The 17,501-nt window shown below is 36.2% G+C and overlaps 2 protein-coding genes across 2 annotated transcripts; both read left to right on the forward strand.

The window, feature by feature from the left end:
* Positions 1–1,607: 1,607 nt before the first annotated feature.
* On the forward strand, positions 1,608–6,019 carry LOC130648476 (uncharacterized protein K02A2.6-like). Its single transcript, XM_057454528.1, has 2 exons — positions 1,608–5,767; positions 5,869–6,019. Exons 1-2 carry the CDS (start codon positions 1,608–1,610, stop codon positions 6,017–6,019), a joined length of 4,311 nt encoding a protein of 1,436 aa, XP_057310511.1.
* Positions 6,020–6,220: 201 nt separating this feature from the next.
* LOC130648396 (E3 ubiquitin ligase TRAF3IP2-like) lies at positions 6,221–15,900 on the forward strand. The gene is made up of 5 exons (XM_057454442.1): positions 6,221–6,639; positions 8,941–9,177; positions 9,363–9,524; positions 13,285–13,593; positions 14,048–15,900. Exons 1-5 carry the CDS (start codon positions 6,579–6,581, stop codon positions 14,341–14,343), a joined length of 1,065 nt encoding a protein of 354 aa, XP_057310425.1. The 5' UTR covers positions 6,221–6,578; the 3' UTR covers positions 14,344–15,900.
* Positions 15,901–17,501: the final 1,601 nt, after the last annotated feature.

Consider the following 17,501-nt stretch of genomic DNA (forward strand, 5'->3'; position numbering starts at 1 on the left):
AGATATTTAACTTTTTCGCTCCTCTTCAAAGGAATACCCATATAGTTGATAGTTTTGTTCTCAACTTTTTTTAACTGGCTGTGGTTGCCGAAAAAGATTGTTTCAGTTTTGTCCGTATTAATAGTCATTTTGTTATTATTCAGCCAGAGGTCGACTTGCGAAAGTTCTAACTCGACCTGGGAGACAAGGGTATCCAAGTTTTTATGAGACGAAATAATTATTGTATCATCTGCATATAGATGGTGGTAGTTTGAATTGATGACAGATTTTAAGTCATCAATATACAAAAGAAAGAGCAGGGGCCCCAACACAGATCCCTGCGGCACCCCAAAAGCGTCTTCATGAAGCAGATCTGATCCTGTGTCGTTTACAAGAGTCAGCTGCATTCGGCCCGTTAAGTAGGACTCGAACCAGTCAAAGGCAGCATCTCTGATGCCAAAACACCATAGTTTTTTTAACAAAATTTTATGATCAACAGTGTCAAAAGCTTTTTTAAGGTCAATGAGCACAGCACAAACAAAGTTATGTTGGTCGAGCTCAGTAAGAATAAAATCAGAGACATCGACTACTGCAGTTTCTGTGGAAAAGAGTTTTCGAAAACCGGACTGTCTGTCATTCAGGAAGTTGTGCTCAGAAATAAAATGAGACATTTGCTCATGCACTAACTTTTCAAAGATTTTCATAGGAATTGGCAAAATGGAGATAGGCCGATAATTAGTAGGATCTGTTTTATTGCCACTTTTAAAAATAGGCGAGACCCTTTTAGTCTTCCAACATTTAGGTACATAACCAGTAAATAAAGATTTGTTGAAAAGACTTGATAAATAAATACTTAAAACTGACGAACCTGCTTTTAGCAGTCGTGAACCAATTCCGTCCAAGCCTGTAGCTTTATTAAGTTTTAGTGAACTAATTATTTTTTAAATTATTGTTTTTGTTAATAAATTGTTTTTATCCCAGTCAGTTTTTTATCCATCTATCATCTAATATGGTAGCTTTGCTGTGTTGTGGGTTCCTGCTGCTCCTTCTGTGTAACATCGTAAGGAAATGGGCTTGCCTTAGATCCTTCAAACATAGTTTTGGAAGAGCACATAACCGTAGAATGATCTCTCTACGACTTAAAAATAACTTTACTCAGGTAGGAAACCCCACATTTACGCTAAAACTGATTTTTGTGTTCGTTGTATTTTTGAGCAATACAAAACCTTCGTTCAAAAGTAGCTCACCCAACAACAACGAAATGAGTCGACTAGATAGGAGTTTCTTTTCTATCTCTTCACTTGATGCCTGCAATAGAGTTTCTGAAAGCCAGCTCACTCTCCAATTAAAATTAATGGCTTTATCAAAACTTAAGCCAAGCAGGCACAAGTATTTCTATTTTTTAATCCTCTTGTCAGGGGACATCTGCCTCAACCCAGGTCCTGTTAAGTATCCCTGTTCTTCATGCTTAAAACCTGTGGCAAAAACACACAAAGCACTTTCTTGTGACAAGTGTGGATTATGGGCTCATAAAAAATGTGAGCGTATTTCTGATAAAAAATATCAACAATTTATGAAGACTCCTGAAGATAAACTGTTTTCGTACAGAGACGTGTTGTGTTTACATTATGGCTAGGGCAGTGGACATCAGTTGTCCTCCACACTTTGATACAAATGGCGACGTTACTAGTCTAGGCACCCGCTGGAAGAGGTGGAGAAATGGGTTTGACCTGTATTTAGTAGCTGCAGGTATTACCGATAACACCCAGAAGAAAGCTCTTCTGTTACACTGTGCGGGTGAAGATTTACGTGAACTTTTTGACACGTTACCTGAGCCAGAGGCCGCAGATGGCCAAAATGATTATGTTAAAGCATGCACTGCATTAGATACATATTTTCTTCCGAAGAAAAACAAACGCTACGAACGTCATGTATTTCGTACATGTGCCCAAAAGGAGTCAGAATCTATCTCACAATATGTCACACGTTTGCGAACACTGGCGAAAACATGTGAGTTCAGAGACATAGATGACGAGATAGTTGATCAAGTTATTGAAAAATGTACATCACGTAAACTCCGAAAACGCCTTTTAAAGGAGAGTGAGTTAACTTTGGTAAAACTATGCGACATTGCAACAATAATGGAAGCTGCTGATCACCAAGTGGCACAGTATACCAAATCGACCCTTAGTCGCAACCAAGAAGATGAAGATTCTGAGCAAGATGATGTAAATTTTATCTCAAGAAAGATAAAACGCACCGGTCTAAGAAAAAGTGGAATTGCTAAAACACCACCTACAATTCACACAGGACCGTCGCAGAATAATCAACCGTACTGTTACCGGTGTGGTAAAAAAGATCATCGTGCAGACAAATGCATTGTTACAAAAGGAAAGTCTTGTCACAAATGCGGAATACAGGGACATTTTAGCAATGTATGTCAATCAACTAAGGCAACTGTTCGCTATGTCACTGCTGATACCTCCTCCTCGGATGATGATTTTGTGTTAGCCATCGACAATGACCCTAACTGTCCCAACCATAAAAATTCCATGTACCCAGTAGATGTAGATGGACAACGTGTCAATGTGCTCATAGACAGTGGAAGTACCATCAATGTAATCAGCAAAAGCACCCTTAGTGCACTAAAATTAAAGTCACCTATCCTTCCATACCACAAGAAAGTTTTTGCTTTTGGTGCGTCGTCACCGCTCAAAGTTAATGGCTGCATATGGGTTGTCGTTGGTGCTGGAGAGAAAGTCGTGTCTACCAGATTTGTTGTTGTACCACAATCTTCTGTCACCATATTGGGTGTGGAAACTGCTTGCAAATTGGACCTACTCCGAGTTGGCCCAGGTGGAACCATGAACGACAAGGTGAACCACATCTCTACCTCCGAGGACGGTGTATTAAAACAACTGCTTTGCAATTATGGTGACAGGTTTGAGGGCCTTGGAAAACTGAAAGATGTCAACCTCAAAATCCAAATAGATCCCACGGTAACTCCAGTCGCACAGAAAGCCAGACGTCTACCGATCCTAATGCAGCAACAACTGGACATGGAATTAGAAAAACTCTTAGAACTCGGTGTCATCGAGCCCATAGAATCACCACCATCATGGGTTAATCCCCTTGTGATCGTACCTAAGAAAACACCTTCTGATGGCATACGTATGTGTGTTGACATGCGTGTTGCAAACACCGCAGTCATAAGAGAACCGTATCAGATACCAACTCTGGAAGAAGTGCTGCATGAGTTCAACGGGTGCACAGTGTTCACAAAGCTGGACCTGAACAAGGGATACCACCAAATTGCTCTAGACGAGGCTAGCAGAGACCTTACAGCCTTTGCAACACACCGTGGTATATTCAGATTCACAAGGCTGATATATGGAATCGCCTCTGCCGCTGAACAGTATCAACGAGAATTGGAACTTGCACTATCAGGACTATCTAAAGTACGTAACATCTCAGATGATATCATTATTGGTGGCACTAGTAATCAAGATCTACTGGATCGCATGCAATGCGTATTTGAGCGTCTCCGAGAGAAAAATCTCACAGTAAACCTAAAGAAATGCGAGTTTCTGAAAACTGAGCTTATCTACATGGGTCACAAGTTGTCAAAAGATGGAATTGCACCGGATGAGAGGAAAGTACGAGCTATAGCTGACCTCAAACCACCAACTAATGTGAAAGAATTGCAATCCTTTCTCGGCATGGTGACATACTGCTCCAAATTCTTACCACACTTCTCAACTGTGACTGCACCATTGCGTCAACTACTCAGCAAAGACACCAAATGGAGCTGGGGTGATGCGCAACGACAAGCGTTCAATGATCTTAAGATCATGCTGTTATCCAGTGCGACACTTGCTTACTATCAACCTGACGCATACACCGAAATCTTTACTGATGCATCCCCTGTTGGGCTTGGCGCAGTTATAATGCAACGTCAGCCAGATGGTATCTTAAAACCAATTGGATATGCCAGTCGCTCACTACTAAATGCAGAAACAAGATATAGCCAGATTGAAAAGGAGTGCTTGGCTATCCTATTTGCAATAGAGCGGTTTCGAATCTATCTTTATGGTATAGAATTTGTTGTTAAAACCGACCACAAGCCGCTAGTGACAATGTTTTCCCCTCGTAGGAAACAGCTTCCACCACGCATTGAACGCTGGGTTATGAGACTCATGCCATACGCATTCAAGGTTGAGTATCACCCAGGCAGAACCAATGGAGCAGATTACCTGTCACGGTCAAACCCGATGCAAGACAATACACCATCGCACCGAATGACTGAGGAATTTGTCAACTTTATTCAAAGTAAACAACTACCAGTTGCCATACCAAAGAAAGACATTCGTGATGCACAGAATGATGATCCTGCCATTGCCCTCATTAAGAAACACCTTGCATCTGGAACCATTCCAAAATTGGATGTTATTAGAGAGTATTATCCCTCACGTTTGCAACTATCCATTGTCAATGACATTCTCATGTTTGCCAACAAAATTGTCATCCCGCCAACCCTGCGAGAAAGCATCATCTCCATTGCACATGAAGGACATCAGGGACAAGTACGCACAAAACAACGTCTGCGGAAAAAAGTATGGTGGCCACGCATGGGCTTCTCGGTTGAAGCCCACATTAAGTCATGTCATGGATGTCAAGTCACCGCTGGTGCACAAATCAAAACTCCAGTAGTAATGACAGAAATACCTGATTCAGCTTGGTTGATGTTGGGTTGTGACCTTTGCGGTCCGTTCCCTACTGGTGAACACCTGCTAGTATGCATTGACTATTACAGCAGATATCCCGAGGTAGAGATTATCCGCCGAATAACTGCTGCTAATATCGTTGACAAACTTCGTAAAATGTTTTGTCGTTATGGTGCGCCAGAGATAATAGTGACCGACAATGGACCACAATTCCGGAGCAATACAGATTTCGCTACTTTGATGAAAGAATTTGGGGTGGAGCACCGCAAAGTTACCCCATATCATCCTGAGGCAAATGGTGAGGTTGAAAGGTTCAACAGAAATCTGAAGAAAACCATCCAAGCTGCAATTGCCGAAAATCAGAACTGGCGAACTGCCCTCCAGAATTACCTATTAGCATACCGTACCACACCGCACGCAACCACTGGTGCCACTCCTGCAGAGCTTCTGTTTAACAGACCGGTTAAAGACAAGCTACCAGCCTCAACCACAAGTTCCAAAAACACCATGTCTGTCGTTAAAAACCGAGACCGCATCCAAAAAGAGAGAATCGCGAAATATGCAGACAAACGCAACAATGCTCGCAGTCATGTCATCCAACCTGGGCAAAAGGTTCTCGTGGCCAATCAGTCAACACATCGCAACAAATTTACCCCTAGATGGCGCGATGAACCTTGTACTGTTACTGCTGTAAAAGGAAATGCAATTTTCATTGAAGACGGTACAAAAACTATGATGCGCACTTCCTCTCACGTCAAACCCTACTTCATGCGAAATAACCAGCGGTCAAATAAACGACATCTTCAACAACCGACAGTGACAACCGATTCTGCAACAGAAAGCTCTGATGACGATTTTGACCTGCCACCAACTGTAAACGACCCTGGGAACGAAACCGACTTGACGTCATCTGATGATACCGTTGTCACAGAAAGCCCATCCAGGGACGAGACCATTGCGTATGGCGAGGAAGAGGTGAATGATGAAGAACTCTTCGTTCCAAATAGAAACACACGTACTCGAAACGTTAAACCACCACCTCGTTTCAAAGATTTCGTTACTGCGTAACTACGAACACATGAACTCAACTAGCCAGTTGTTGTGCTTTGCTGGTGCACATAGTCTTATGTTGATATTTAATTCTACTAGGAACCATTTTGTTAAGTTGGGAGAGATGTGATATCTGCGTTGCCTCTCGCGCACGCGGAGCTTACATGCCTTCCGACATCGCCTTTGCTTTTATATTTTGTTACGGATCTGTAGGTCATTGTTTAGCAGATCGTAAGATGGACCTGAAAAGTAAACATATGTTTTGAATCATCACACATACTAACCAGAAAATCAACTTTTTTCTAAAGGTAAATTACTTTTATGGTGAAACACTTCTTGTGCAAAAAAAATTGTTTTGTTTTTCGGGATGTTTGTTTTTATTTCGTTTGTTGACTATTTTACATTGTCATATTTTCCCACTATTTGACTTCTTGCATAAATAAATGTACTTTTTTGTTTGTCTTATTTCATGTATATATATATTTGTTCTAACATGCTCTGATACTTTATGTGAATCTAGGTAGTCAATATATTTTTTCTTCTTTGTATATTTTTTGGACTAGATCTTGTACCAAAATTTTGCATCAAGATTTTGCATTAATACGGAACCTTTCAGAGTGTATAAGCTTTATATTCCTTATATATGACTAATTATAATGGAAATGGAATTGCACCCCCCCTGTATATTCGAAGTGTGTTAGTGCCTGCTAATGATGTATGAATGAAAAGGCCAATTTAACTCTATCATTGTTTTCTGTGTTTTTAGACAAAAAAAAATTGGTTAGCTATCTATAGATCTGCTACAATTACCAAGACTTAGCAGTAATGGATTTTGCTCCAGATTTTTCAGCTGTATTGTTTGATAAGGAGTCAGTTAAGAAGCTCAGTAAGTATTACATTTATGTATCTGCTACTTACATTTGCAATTCCATAAAAAATTAGTACAGTCATACAGCCAAAGAAGCAACAGATAATTAAATGGTGATATTGTTTTGACCCAACTACGGACACCAGCCTAAATTTGACGTAGGACTGGCCAGTCAAAACACAGGTCGGTGCGTTCGCAGTTGGGCTGGCCTATCTATTGAATCTCCTGCTTTTAAAAACCATGTCACTGAATGAGACAAACTGTGTATGCACAAAGGACTCTTGCAATTTTAACAATGTGCCGTAAGATGGGACAGGCCTAACTATTGACAAAGAACACTTGTACTTTTAAAGATCGTACCAAAAAAGGGACAGGCTAAATTATTGACACTTTTTAGAGTCAGCCACAACATGGGTCAGCCTGAAGACTCCCAGACTAAACACTGTTTCGAATTTTAAAAAAAATTGAGGACAGGCTTGGCCCAACTGTTGACAAATGCAGTGTCTATAGGAGGGGACTAAAAAGGTAAAAAATGAATGGAGGAAAATAAATCATGAATTCTCTAAATATAATCTATTACAAATATGGCTAAAGTAATGAGCAATACAAATACAATGTCATAAATTCGGCTTTTCTTAAAAATTGAACAAACACTGACATAAATTGACAAATAAATTTAATAAATGGGCATTAGTAGCACAGTTAGTAGAGCAGCAGTTCAGTTTTTTCACTTTATTGAATTAGTTTGCGTTAAATACAAGGTCTTGGTGTATGCAAACAGTTTTTTAACGCCATGTCACAAGTTGGTCCTGGCCTGTTAATTGACAGGGCAGCATGTCAAAAGTTGGGCCGCCATGTCAAAAGATGGGCCATCATGTCTAAACATAGTCCGTCATGTCTTTAGACGGGCCTTGTTCTAAGTTAGGTCAGAATAGTATTACTACTAAACACTGCTAAACAAAAATAAAAAAGCCAAAAAATCGCCTTTCTCACACCACTGATGTCTTTTGCGGAAATGCTGCTACTGAAGCAGAGCCGAGTTTTTGTTTATATTATTTAACATTATGACAAGTATGATTGGAGTTTGTTAAAGGTCTGGTTAGCAGGAGATGAATTTTATCAAGTTTCATTTGTTTCGCATTGTCATAGGGGACAACATTATATATTTGTCTCCTCTTACAATAAATCAGTACTGAGATGTGCTGTATACTTTGTTATTTTTTCAATAAATTTGAAAATAAAGTTCTACTAAAGCTACATTAATCAGTGTTTACATTATAAGATTTTGTGTGATGAGTTTTCTCATTAATTATTCATATCAGATTTGTATCCGATGTCGATTTTTTCTTTCTTTTCAAGATGTTTCCTTACGCGAGAAGGCTTGTCGCTGCCACAATTGTAAAAGATTTTGATTCTAAATTGTAACAAATGCGGATAAATTTGCTTTCTCATCCCTTTTGATTTCTTGAAACATGTTTCTTTCCTCTCATGCTTTTGAAATCATACAAATTTTCAAATCATTAATATGTAATGAAGCAACCTGTTACTTTATTGGTTAATTCTCTTCAGACAAAATTCTGAAAAGTTGAAATTTTTTAACTTTCCAGATTGTATTTTAGACAAGAAATTGCCCATTTTTAGCACTTTTTCTTTGGTGGGGTGTAGGCTGATTACCCAACATCAACAATGTGCAAGCTGCACATTCCACAATGTCTACATCATAAAACAATTCACACCACCACCCAGAAAGGTCTGAAGTATGGTGGAAATGGTACATTTAGGATTTTGGACCTAATTAAATAACCAAAGTCCTAAGTCTTCTGTGGTCATTGACAAGTGAACTTTTACAAGTTCGTAAATGAACTTTTACAAGTTTGTAGTGTGTTACTTAGATAAAAACGGCATTCTTAATTGCTTGTGGCTGCAATCTTTTAGAAATTTCCCCTCTTTTCAATATGTCCAAGGTTGTACACTGGACAAAAAACTGTAAATTTTAGAAAGGTGTCTGGTTTTGAGAAGCTTGGTAATAATATTAATCAAAAGTTTAACCAACCAAGAATATATAGATTGGAAGGTGCTTATTATCGATTCAATGGGAGAGATAATGCCTTTAACTGGATAAAAATAAAGAAGGGAATTAATTAATATATATTTTGAACAAACACAAGTTTTTAGTAAATGTTTGGAAGAAGAAGTGATTGCCGTAAATAACGAAAAAAGAAAATTAATTTGCACAGTTCCTTCTTTTTATGACATTGGTTAAATATTATCAAATTTATGCCACACTTCGGTCACTTATGTTAACCTCTTGTTTTTAAGATATGCTGTTGTCTCCAGCAAATGCTCTGGAGAAAGATGTACGAATGCTGTCTGGGCTTCTTGGATTTTCGTGTGATGAAGTTCGTTACATTTTCAACAAACAATATCCATTTGTGTATATGCTTGATCAGTGGATTAAGCGCAATATGGATGAAGCAACATTAAAACGTTTACATGCAGCTATTGTGGAACTACAAAGGCCAGATGCAGCAGAGATTGTTGAAAAAGTTGTATTAGGTAGGATTTTGTTTATTGCATGAAATTGTAGGAAAGAGGTACTAAACAGCTTCTGCAATATCGAAACAAAACTGAATCAAAATCTGAACCAATGAATTGCTAAAAAAATAACACATTCTGTAAGAGACACAAACTGTAGCATATATACAATCTACTTTTTTTTTCTTTGCATATATTATATATAGATCTAAATGAACGAAACCCAAAAGAAATAATGTACATCGTTGAAAAGCATAGAAATCAATTAAAAAGGTCGACTTCTACAAGCACGTTGTGCACTACAAGGTATCCAGGAAGACAGTCGCCACCACCAGCGTATGAGGCAAGACAAGCCAATGAATTTGATCGTAAGTAATCTTATATATTAATTCCCTTGCGTGAGTAAAACTGTGAGTCCACGACACGGAAATCACGGGTCACTTTCTTATGACGTGGTTGTACGCTAAAATTTAACTTAAAAGATTAGGGATGTACTTCATAGAAATCGCACATAAGCTGTAAATATATAACCCGCTGCTAATAACGATATAAATATATATACCCTTATGCCAAAAAACTCTATGTTAGCATATATATATAGGTATCGCTACATATGAAACGGTATTAGATATTCACAAAGCATACGGACTGTTAAATGAAGTTCCCAGCATAAAACGGAAGTTGTGTTTACGAAAAAGATGGCTGTTCTTTTTGAGTATTCTCTACTCTTTCATTCAAAATAAATCTTTAAAAAAACATTTGAAGAAGAGCATGGTTTTATAAATTAATCATAGCAATGTTCTGTAAGGTTTTTTCATGTTTTATTTTCAGTTTTGATTATATTATTGTTGCCAGACATGTTTTATAGCTATACCTAGCTAAGTCTCCAGTTTATATTTAAGTGACTAGCTATTAGCTGCTGTAGCTAGCTAATGCTAGCTTTAAACTAAAGATTCCCAGTATATATATTCCCACAAAACCCATCAAACGTTATTAACCCTGAAGATTTTAAACATTTTCCTGTTTTTTTTTGGTTTGCGAAGTTCTTTTCCTCCAAATATTCTGAAATTAAAGTTCAGAAATTACTTATTTTTAAAATGTAAATTTAATTTGTTTCAAATTGTGGTTTTGACATTTTCATGTAAGAATTTGTGGGCAAAAACCTTAATCAGCATGCTAAAAGAACTGACTTTTCTTAATTTAGAATTACTAAACACAACCATTTTCTTACATTTAGTGTAAACTTTTGTGCGTATGGCTTATATTTAATACACCAAAAGAGCTACTTTGTTGATTTCAATTTTATACTCTTTGTAAGCTATTTTTTTCTTCTTTTTGACATTTTGAATTAACTTATTGTTGTAGAAGGCATATAATATACATGCATATAAAAAAATGGAATTTTGCAAATTTCTGTTTTACCACTCAATTTTTACATTTTATAAGTTATTTGGAACAAAATGGTATGAAATAGACCAAAATACCTGATCTTAGTTGTTTTTAATTTACAGGCTGTGTCTGTGAAACTTTAAGGGGAACATTTGGTGGAAGACAATGGCATGACATGTACTGATAGAACTGATTTTTGTTGTGTTAGATGTTATATCTGAACCTTTTTGACATTTTATGTTAATTTTGCGAGAAAGGACTATATATATATACACAGAAGAAGAATTCAATTTTACACCTTGCAAGCTTTGTTTTTCTATATTTTGTATAAATTCTTACTGGGGAGGACTCGGTGCAATATATCGAAATGACTGATCCTTCTCGATTTAAATTTGATGTGTTCTAAATCGTATATAGTTTTGGAAATTTTTATGGGTAAGGGCTAGATGCAATATGTCAAAAAAACTTTTTTTGTTGAATCAGAAGCACTCCCTACAACCATTCTTTTTTGTTACAGTTTGTGAAGCTTTTGTGAGGAAAGAGTGTATGCAATATTATCGAAATAACTGATTTTTGTTGCAAACTGTCTTTCTTAGGCATTTTGGATTAAAATACTGTTTTAGAGGGCATATGCAGTAGATATATGTACCGAAATAATTGAATTTGCAAACTTTGATTTTGTCGTTACCTCTCATTTTTTACATTTTGATTAAACTTTTGTGGGAGACCGTCGGTATGCGAAGGACCAAAATAAGAGATTTTAGTATTATTTAGAATTTGTATTTTGTGTTGCAAAATTGGTGCAAAAATTGACATAAAATGAACTTATATACAGATTGATTGCTGTTGTTTAACATGACTCATTATGACTTATATATATATTTTATGAAAATTTGTGACAGAATACTATGTGAGATTTGAAATTTTGTTTGCTTTATTGATGGTAAAACAGCATGCAAATTGCTAAAAGGACTTTATTAATTTTAGATTAAACACCGTTTTTTGTTGGCATTTTGTCTAAAGTTTGGTGAGGAAGGACCATATGCATTATATCAAAAAACGTTTTATTGCAATATAATTTAACCTTGCAATCCCTTTGTAACACCTTAGATAAAAATTTCTACTTAGGCAAAATTTATTGTTTATTTTTCGCATTTTGTGTCAACCTTTGGCAGGGTTTGCAATAAACTAACTGATTTTAACATATACAATGAGAGAGATTTGTGTTTGACATTGATCAGCTTTTTTGTATATATGTGGCGTTTTGAGTGGTTTAAATTTTATGGGTGAGATGTATGTTGAAATGCTTTTAAAAACTTTTTTCCGAATAATTTTCGCATTTGTCAGATGGTCAGAGCAAGTAATTTTAGTAGATTTAGATTTTAAATGTCACATATATACTGCAGTGGTTGAAAATCTTTAATTTTTTTGGTCATTTATATAATAATGCAGATGTAAGATGCGCACTGCTGTATTGTTTGTTTTTTGATGGACATATATCTGCTACATAAATTAAATGGAATACAGTGGATTCTTTCACGGGAAACAGCTAGTATATAGTAATGTTAAATTCACATGCTTTTCAGCTTTTATAAGTACTACCCTCACAACGCCTTCTCTAACCCCCTCAGCCCCTACAACCTCCTCCTTTAGCACCTCCAACCCCTTCCCTAACCCCTCGATCCCTCCCTTAACACCTCAATCCCTCATCTGTATCCTACCTCCCACCCCTCTCCCTAGCCCCTTCAACTTTCTCCCTTACCACCTCCAACCCCTTCCCTAACCCCTCAATCCCTCCCTTAACCCCTCAATCCCTCATCTGTGACCTTCCTCCCACCCCTCTCCCTAACCCCATCAACTTTCTCCCTAACCCCTTAAACTTCCTTCCTAACCCCTTTAACCCCTTCAAATCCCTCCTTTACTTCCTTCAACTATCTATATATTTTTAAAGCTTCTATTTTGTCTGTCTATGAGAAAATAGTACCATAGTATCTTAATAGACACAGGTGATTCTCCGAATTATATACAATGTGCGTGAACCCATTAATTTTTTCACATGCTAACGACTATATGATTTAATAAGAATTATACAACTTGAGGCGTGAGTATAAGAAAAAAATTTTTTTTTAAGAAATTTTTTTTTATTGATTGGATAGAAAAAAAATCTAGTCGTTCTCATGGTACAAAATATTTTGTTAAGTTGATTATTAGCAAAAAAAATTTTTTTGTAAATTACTTATTTGCTATGTGATATTTGTTGACACTAATCATCTTGGACACTAACATGTGCAGCATGAACAGAAAATGTTAAAAAACCTGTTAACTAATAGTCGTTACTTTTTTTTACCCCTGCAAAACTATAAAAGCACTGGGTTTGAGAGCATGCCTAGCGTGGAGAGGAGTGTTTGATCTAACACATGAATTTACATTGTTGGAAAATATTTGGACCAAAATATTTGAACTATCTTAAAATTTCTTAAATAGCCTATGCATAGGAAAAGCTTTATTATTAGGAAGTTTCCATTTTAAATGGCTTTTTCTCTTACAGACTGAATTCTATATCTAAGTATTTCTTTTACTTTTACCAAAGCATCCAAATGCCCACAGTCGATAATGTATAGAAGGCAGCAAGCAAAGCTGGTCTCCCCCCCTCTCTATGTTAGGCGATCCTGTAAAGCTGTTTGTTTCATTCTTAAACATATACATTTTTATATATCTGATTTTTTTTGCTCTTTCTAGCACATTATCTTGCACGGCAAGACAAGCCACCTTTACGTTCTACCAATTCTGACGAAGCACCAAACGTGTTTGTTGTTTACTTCCCCGACCACGAAAAACACACGAAAAACATAACAAGATTTATAAAAACATTACGCAAATCAGGTGTCAACGCCACAGCTGATATGTTCGAATCAACGAAATCTGCTAACGATCGTGGTTTTTATATTTATTCAAAATTGATTGAAGCAGAATACGTTTTTGTGGTTTGCAGTCCTTTGTTTTTGGCAGCGTATGAAGATGTAACTTCTTCTCAGGAGCCAACCTCTGGTATGTGTTTTTGTTTTAACTTTTCTGCAAGCAAGAACTTTTTCTTCTTGTTACTTGAAGCATTTTTCGACCAACCTGGCTTGACCACAATAGATTTCCCCATTACCTGGGCTTCCCTTGGTAAGTTTATCTATTCTGACGAAACAAGGGGGTGGGTTGCTAGATATGACTTTGGAATACGGTTTGGAGCCTTAATATGTTTTGTTTGTCTTGTTAAACGAGAGTTAGCCCAATTTGGACTCTTGGAGTTCAGATTAGGCTAAATTCACGGGTATTTGTCGTATTTTGGAATATCTAAATTATGCTATAATTGTAAAATCTTTTTTTGTTGTTGCTGCTTAAAAAAAGTGAAGGAGATTATTCCAATCACGGCACTTTTAAATCTCTAGGAGACACTCTTCGCGAGCTTGTGTCGTGTCATGTTTAAAATGTAAAAAAAATAATTTTATTTTAGAAAAAGTGAAGGAAGTTTCTTTTATTATGAAACTTATTTTGGATGACATTTTTGACAAGGCTGGTGTGAATGCGAAGTATATACCGGTATTGATGCCGAAGCATAATGAGGAGCATGTCCCAAGGATACTGCAAGGCTCCACCATCTACCGAATGCCAATCGACTATGAGGATTTGAAGAGGCGCGTGTTTAAAGTTGAGAAGTACAAGCTCGCACCGATGCCTGCGAAGAGGCCGAATTTGAAGCCGAAAGAAATCGGCAATGGATTTGGCCTGTTGAAACTTTCCTTGTCTTGATATATGTTCATTGGAATGAAGAGGTTATTTTTTAGGAAACTTAAATGAAACGTCATTGGTTCTTAAGTATAAATAGGACGCGTGGTTCTCTTCGAATACATCAGCTGTGTTGTTAGCAATGTGGATACTGCCTGGCGGTGTAAGTTGGTCTAAGTTAGCACCATGTTGTCCTTCCGTTTAAATTTATATATATGGACTGTCATTTTTCAGGATCAATTTAAACTGTAGTGTATATAAGTTCAGGATTGTGTGAAACAGGAGCAAACAGCGTTAGTCTGAAAATTTTACACGATGTATTTGACGTTGATATGTTCTTCTGTTATTTTAATGGCAACGAAAAAGTTTCAAAGTTGGGTTGTCTAGCGGATGCTTTGAGTGCACGTGTTTTTTTATAAGCAACCTTAGCAACGCGATACATTAGTTACTAGAAAATTATCCGAGACATATTAGAAATATTGCTTACACAAAAGTTGAAAAATAAAAATCAAAGATTATTTGTTTGATTTATGTCAAATTTCTACCTCATGCACGCATTTTTTATAAGTACGGTAATATTTCTTCGAAACAGAAGTTAAACATTTGTTCGTACTAAATGTGCTTGGAATTTTTTTAGATTTATTAGTACATTTGCATATAAAGTGTTTGCCTTTAGAAGAATGCGTGCCCTCAACTTAAAAATGTATTAACTAATTATGCAGAAATATACTTGATAAATCTGTTGCAATGAAATTGTTACAGGAAGGTATGCTTAAATGGCGATGTCTATATGAATATACATTCTGGAATTAAAAAAATTGATATGCTTGTTGGAATTTGTACTGCATATTTCGTGTCTGTTGATCTAAGTAAGACTTGTTTATTGAGATTAGGGTAACTTGCTTTAGTGCCTGTATAAAAATATACTCAGATTTAAGCATTAGAAAATTAAAATACTAATTTTGAGTATTGCTGGTGGTCCAAATGGGAAATAATTCGATTTGAAAGAACTACTCGGAATTACAAGCTGTGGAATGAACATGACTTTTTCTGCATTTTCTTACTGTTTTTTCTATTCCCTTAGGAGTTTCTCCCAATATTCTGTTTATTTCATTTTTACCTTGACATAATATTATGTACACACATACCAAAGAGTACCCAAATGTCTCGGTATTATCACTAAACAACAACCCAGCTGGAAGTGAATCAAGTTAAAAAAAAAGGGAAAACCAGAAATCATAAAAAACACGATGGTTTTTCGAATTTATCTTGTTCCAAAAAGTCTTGTAAAGTTCCTATCTAATTAAATTGAATTTTGATTGACGCCCTAACTGAGCAAGAAAAAAAGGTATATTGAGCCTTCTAAAGGAGGTAGTCAACAAGCAACGGTTAAACCTTGAAAGTACATAAAGTTAGGTAACAATGAGCCTCAGAAATTTGTGCTGTATCTGAGTAAATTAAATATATTTAGAAGTTAAATTGTAAATGATTCGTCATTTTATTTTAGTAATGTTTAGAAATCATTCGCTATATTGTAAATTGCAGAATATACACTACGAATACACGTTGTTTTAAAACGTTTCTGTTTTTGTTTTTATTAACACGTCACAATAAATTTTAACTTCAAATGTCACTGCGGTACAGGATCTTTCCACAAGGTTGATAAATTTGCACTTGCAACAATGTAAACGAAATTAAGAGTATAAAAATTGATAACGCGCATCTTGAAAAGTAATTTTGGGGTTAAAAACAGAAATCAAATTGCGGTTCCTTTAAAAAGTGGACCCTTTTTTGATGTGCATCTATAAGCCTGTGAAAAAATGCACTTAGGCAGAAGACCAATGGAAAGGCTACGTCGGCTGAATTTTGATGTCGTCAGCAATAACCCGAAATAGGTGGGTCAACCCACCCTCTATCATAAGGATCTTGTCAACTCACTTGGTATTGTTAATGGTAGTAAATATAAAGATGTTTTAACAAGCTTTTTAATCAGCAGTAAACTTTAATTTCCGCAGAAAGTGTTATATCAGAGAAAAATTGGAACGTCCTCAGTTTGTCTAAGGACAATGTTTGAAATGTTTTATGTTTAAAAATGTGCTCAAAAGCAAAATGCAATAACGGATATAAGATAAGTCAAGTCTTTGTAGAATGGATACAAGTCTTCTTTTTTATCCGCATCGTTGTCAAAATAAAATTGGTTGAATGAAGAAATAAATATCTTTTAACTACCTGCTGCGACATTTCAACGCCTAACATGGAGGCTGAAATTTTTGAAGTTGTTGTTTATTGGACTTGAAACGACACCTACGAAAGTTTAGATAAAAAAATTCTCTATATATGCTTTACACCTCGTCGGTTTGTAACTTTTATGCTAATGGAAACACACCTTTAGATGTCTTAACAACGAAACTTTTATGTAAAATGGAAAGCGACTTTTAGATGTTTAACAGCGAAACTTTTTTTTTTAAACCGACCTTTAGATGTCTTAATAGCCAAATTTGTGATTTTTTTGTGCGAAATTTCGTAAATGTCTTATTTTTCTCAAGTCATGTATCTGCATTGCACGCTAGATTTAAAGAAGTTTCAAATTTAGAACGGCAATGATAACAAAACAATTTTACAAAGTCAACCATCAGAAGTAAAAATATCCCAATCTGGTCCACCTTTTTGTTAACCAATCGCGTGCATCAATGAGCTGCACCATTCCCAAACTGTGCCAATACCTGTCAACTTCATTCCCAGGATCTCTTCCTTGTTTTATATCTAACAGCCATGTTTTTCTACAGTACCTGGAAACAAAATTTGGAACTATTTAGAATTTTTAGAATGAGGCAGTGCTGCGGTAACCATAATTCCTTTTCTCTCAATAATGTTAGTATTCGTGCTGTAGTCTATATAAAAATTAGATATAAAAACTACAAATTAATTTGTTGTTTTGGATTGTGTAACGTAACTTTGACACGATCTCACAACACGCAAATTGAGTCGGTCAGGATGTATATCTATCGGGTGAGCGGTTTGCACGGACCTAAATAAAATGGGAAGGAGACTAATTTTAAGGGTTGGTGACTAAAGTTGCCACGGTGAAAAGTTTTCCTGACTAATAATTTTCTTTAATTAGACTAAAAATCTTCTAAAAACTTAAATAACAACGGCCTAACTTCTATGAAAAAAATGTACCA

The sequence above is a fragment of the Hydractinia symbiolongicarpus genome, chromosome 7 (genome assembly GCF_029227915.1).
Source record: "Hydractinia symbiolongicarpus strain clone_291-10 chromosome 7, HSymV2.1, whole genome shotgun sequence".
Classification (NCBI taxonomy): domain Eukaryota; kingdom Metazoa; phylum Cnidaria; class Hydrozoa; order Anthoathecata; family Hydractiniidae; genus Hydractinia; species Hydractinia symbiolongicarpus.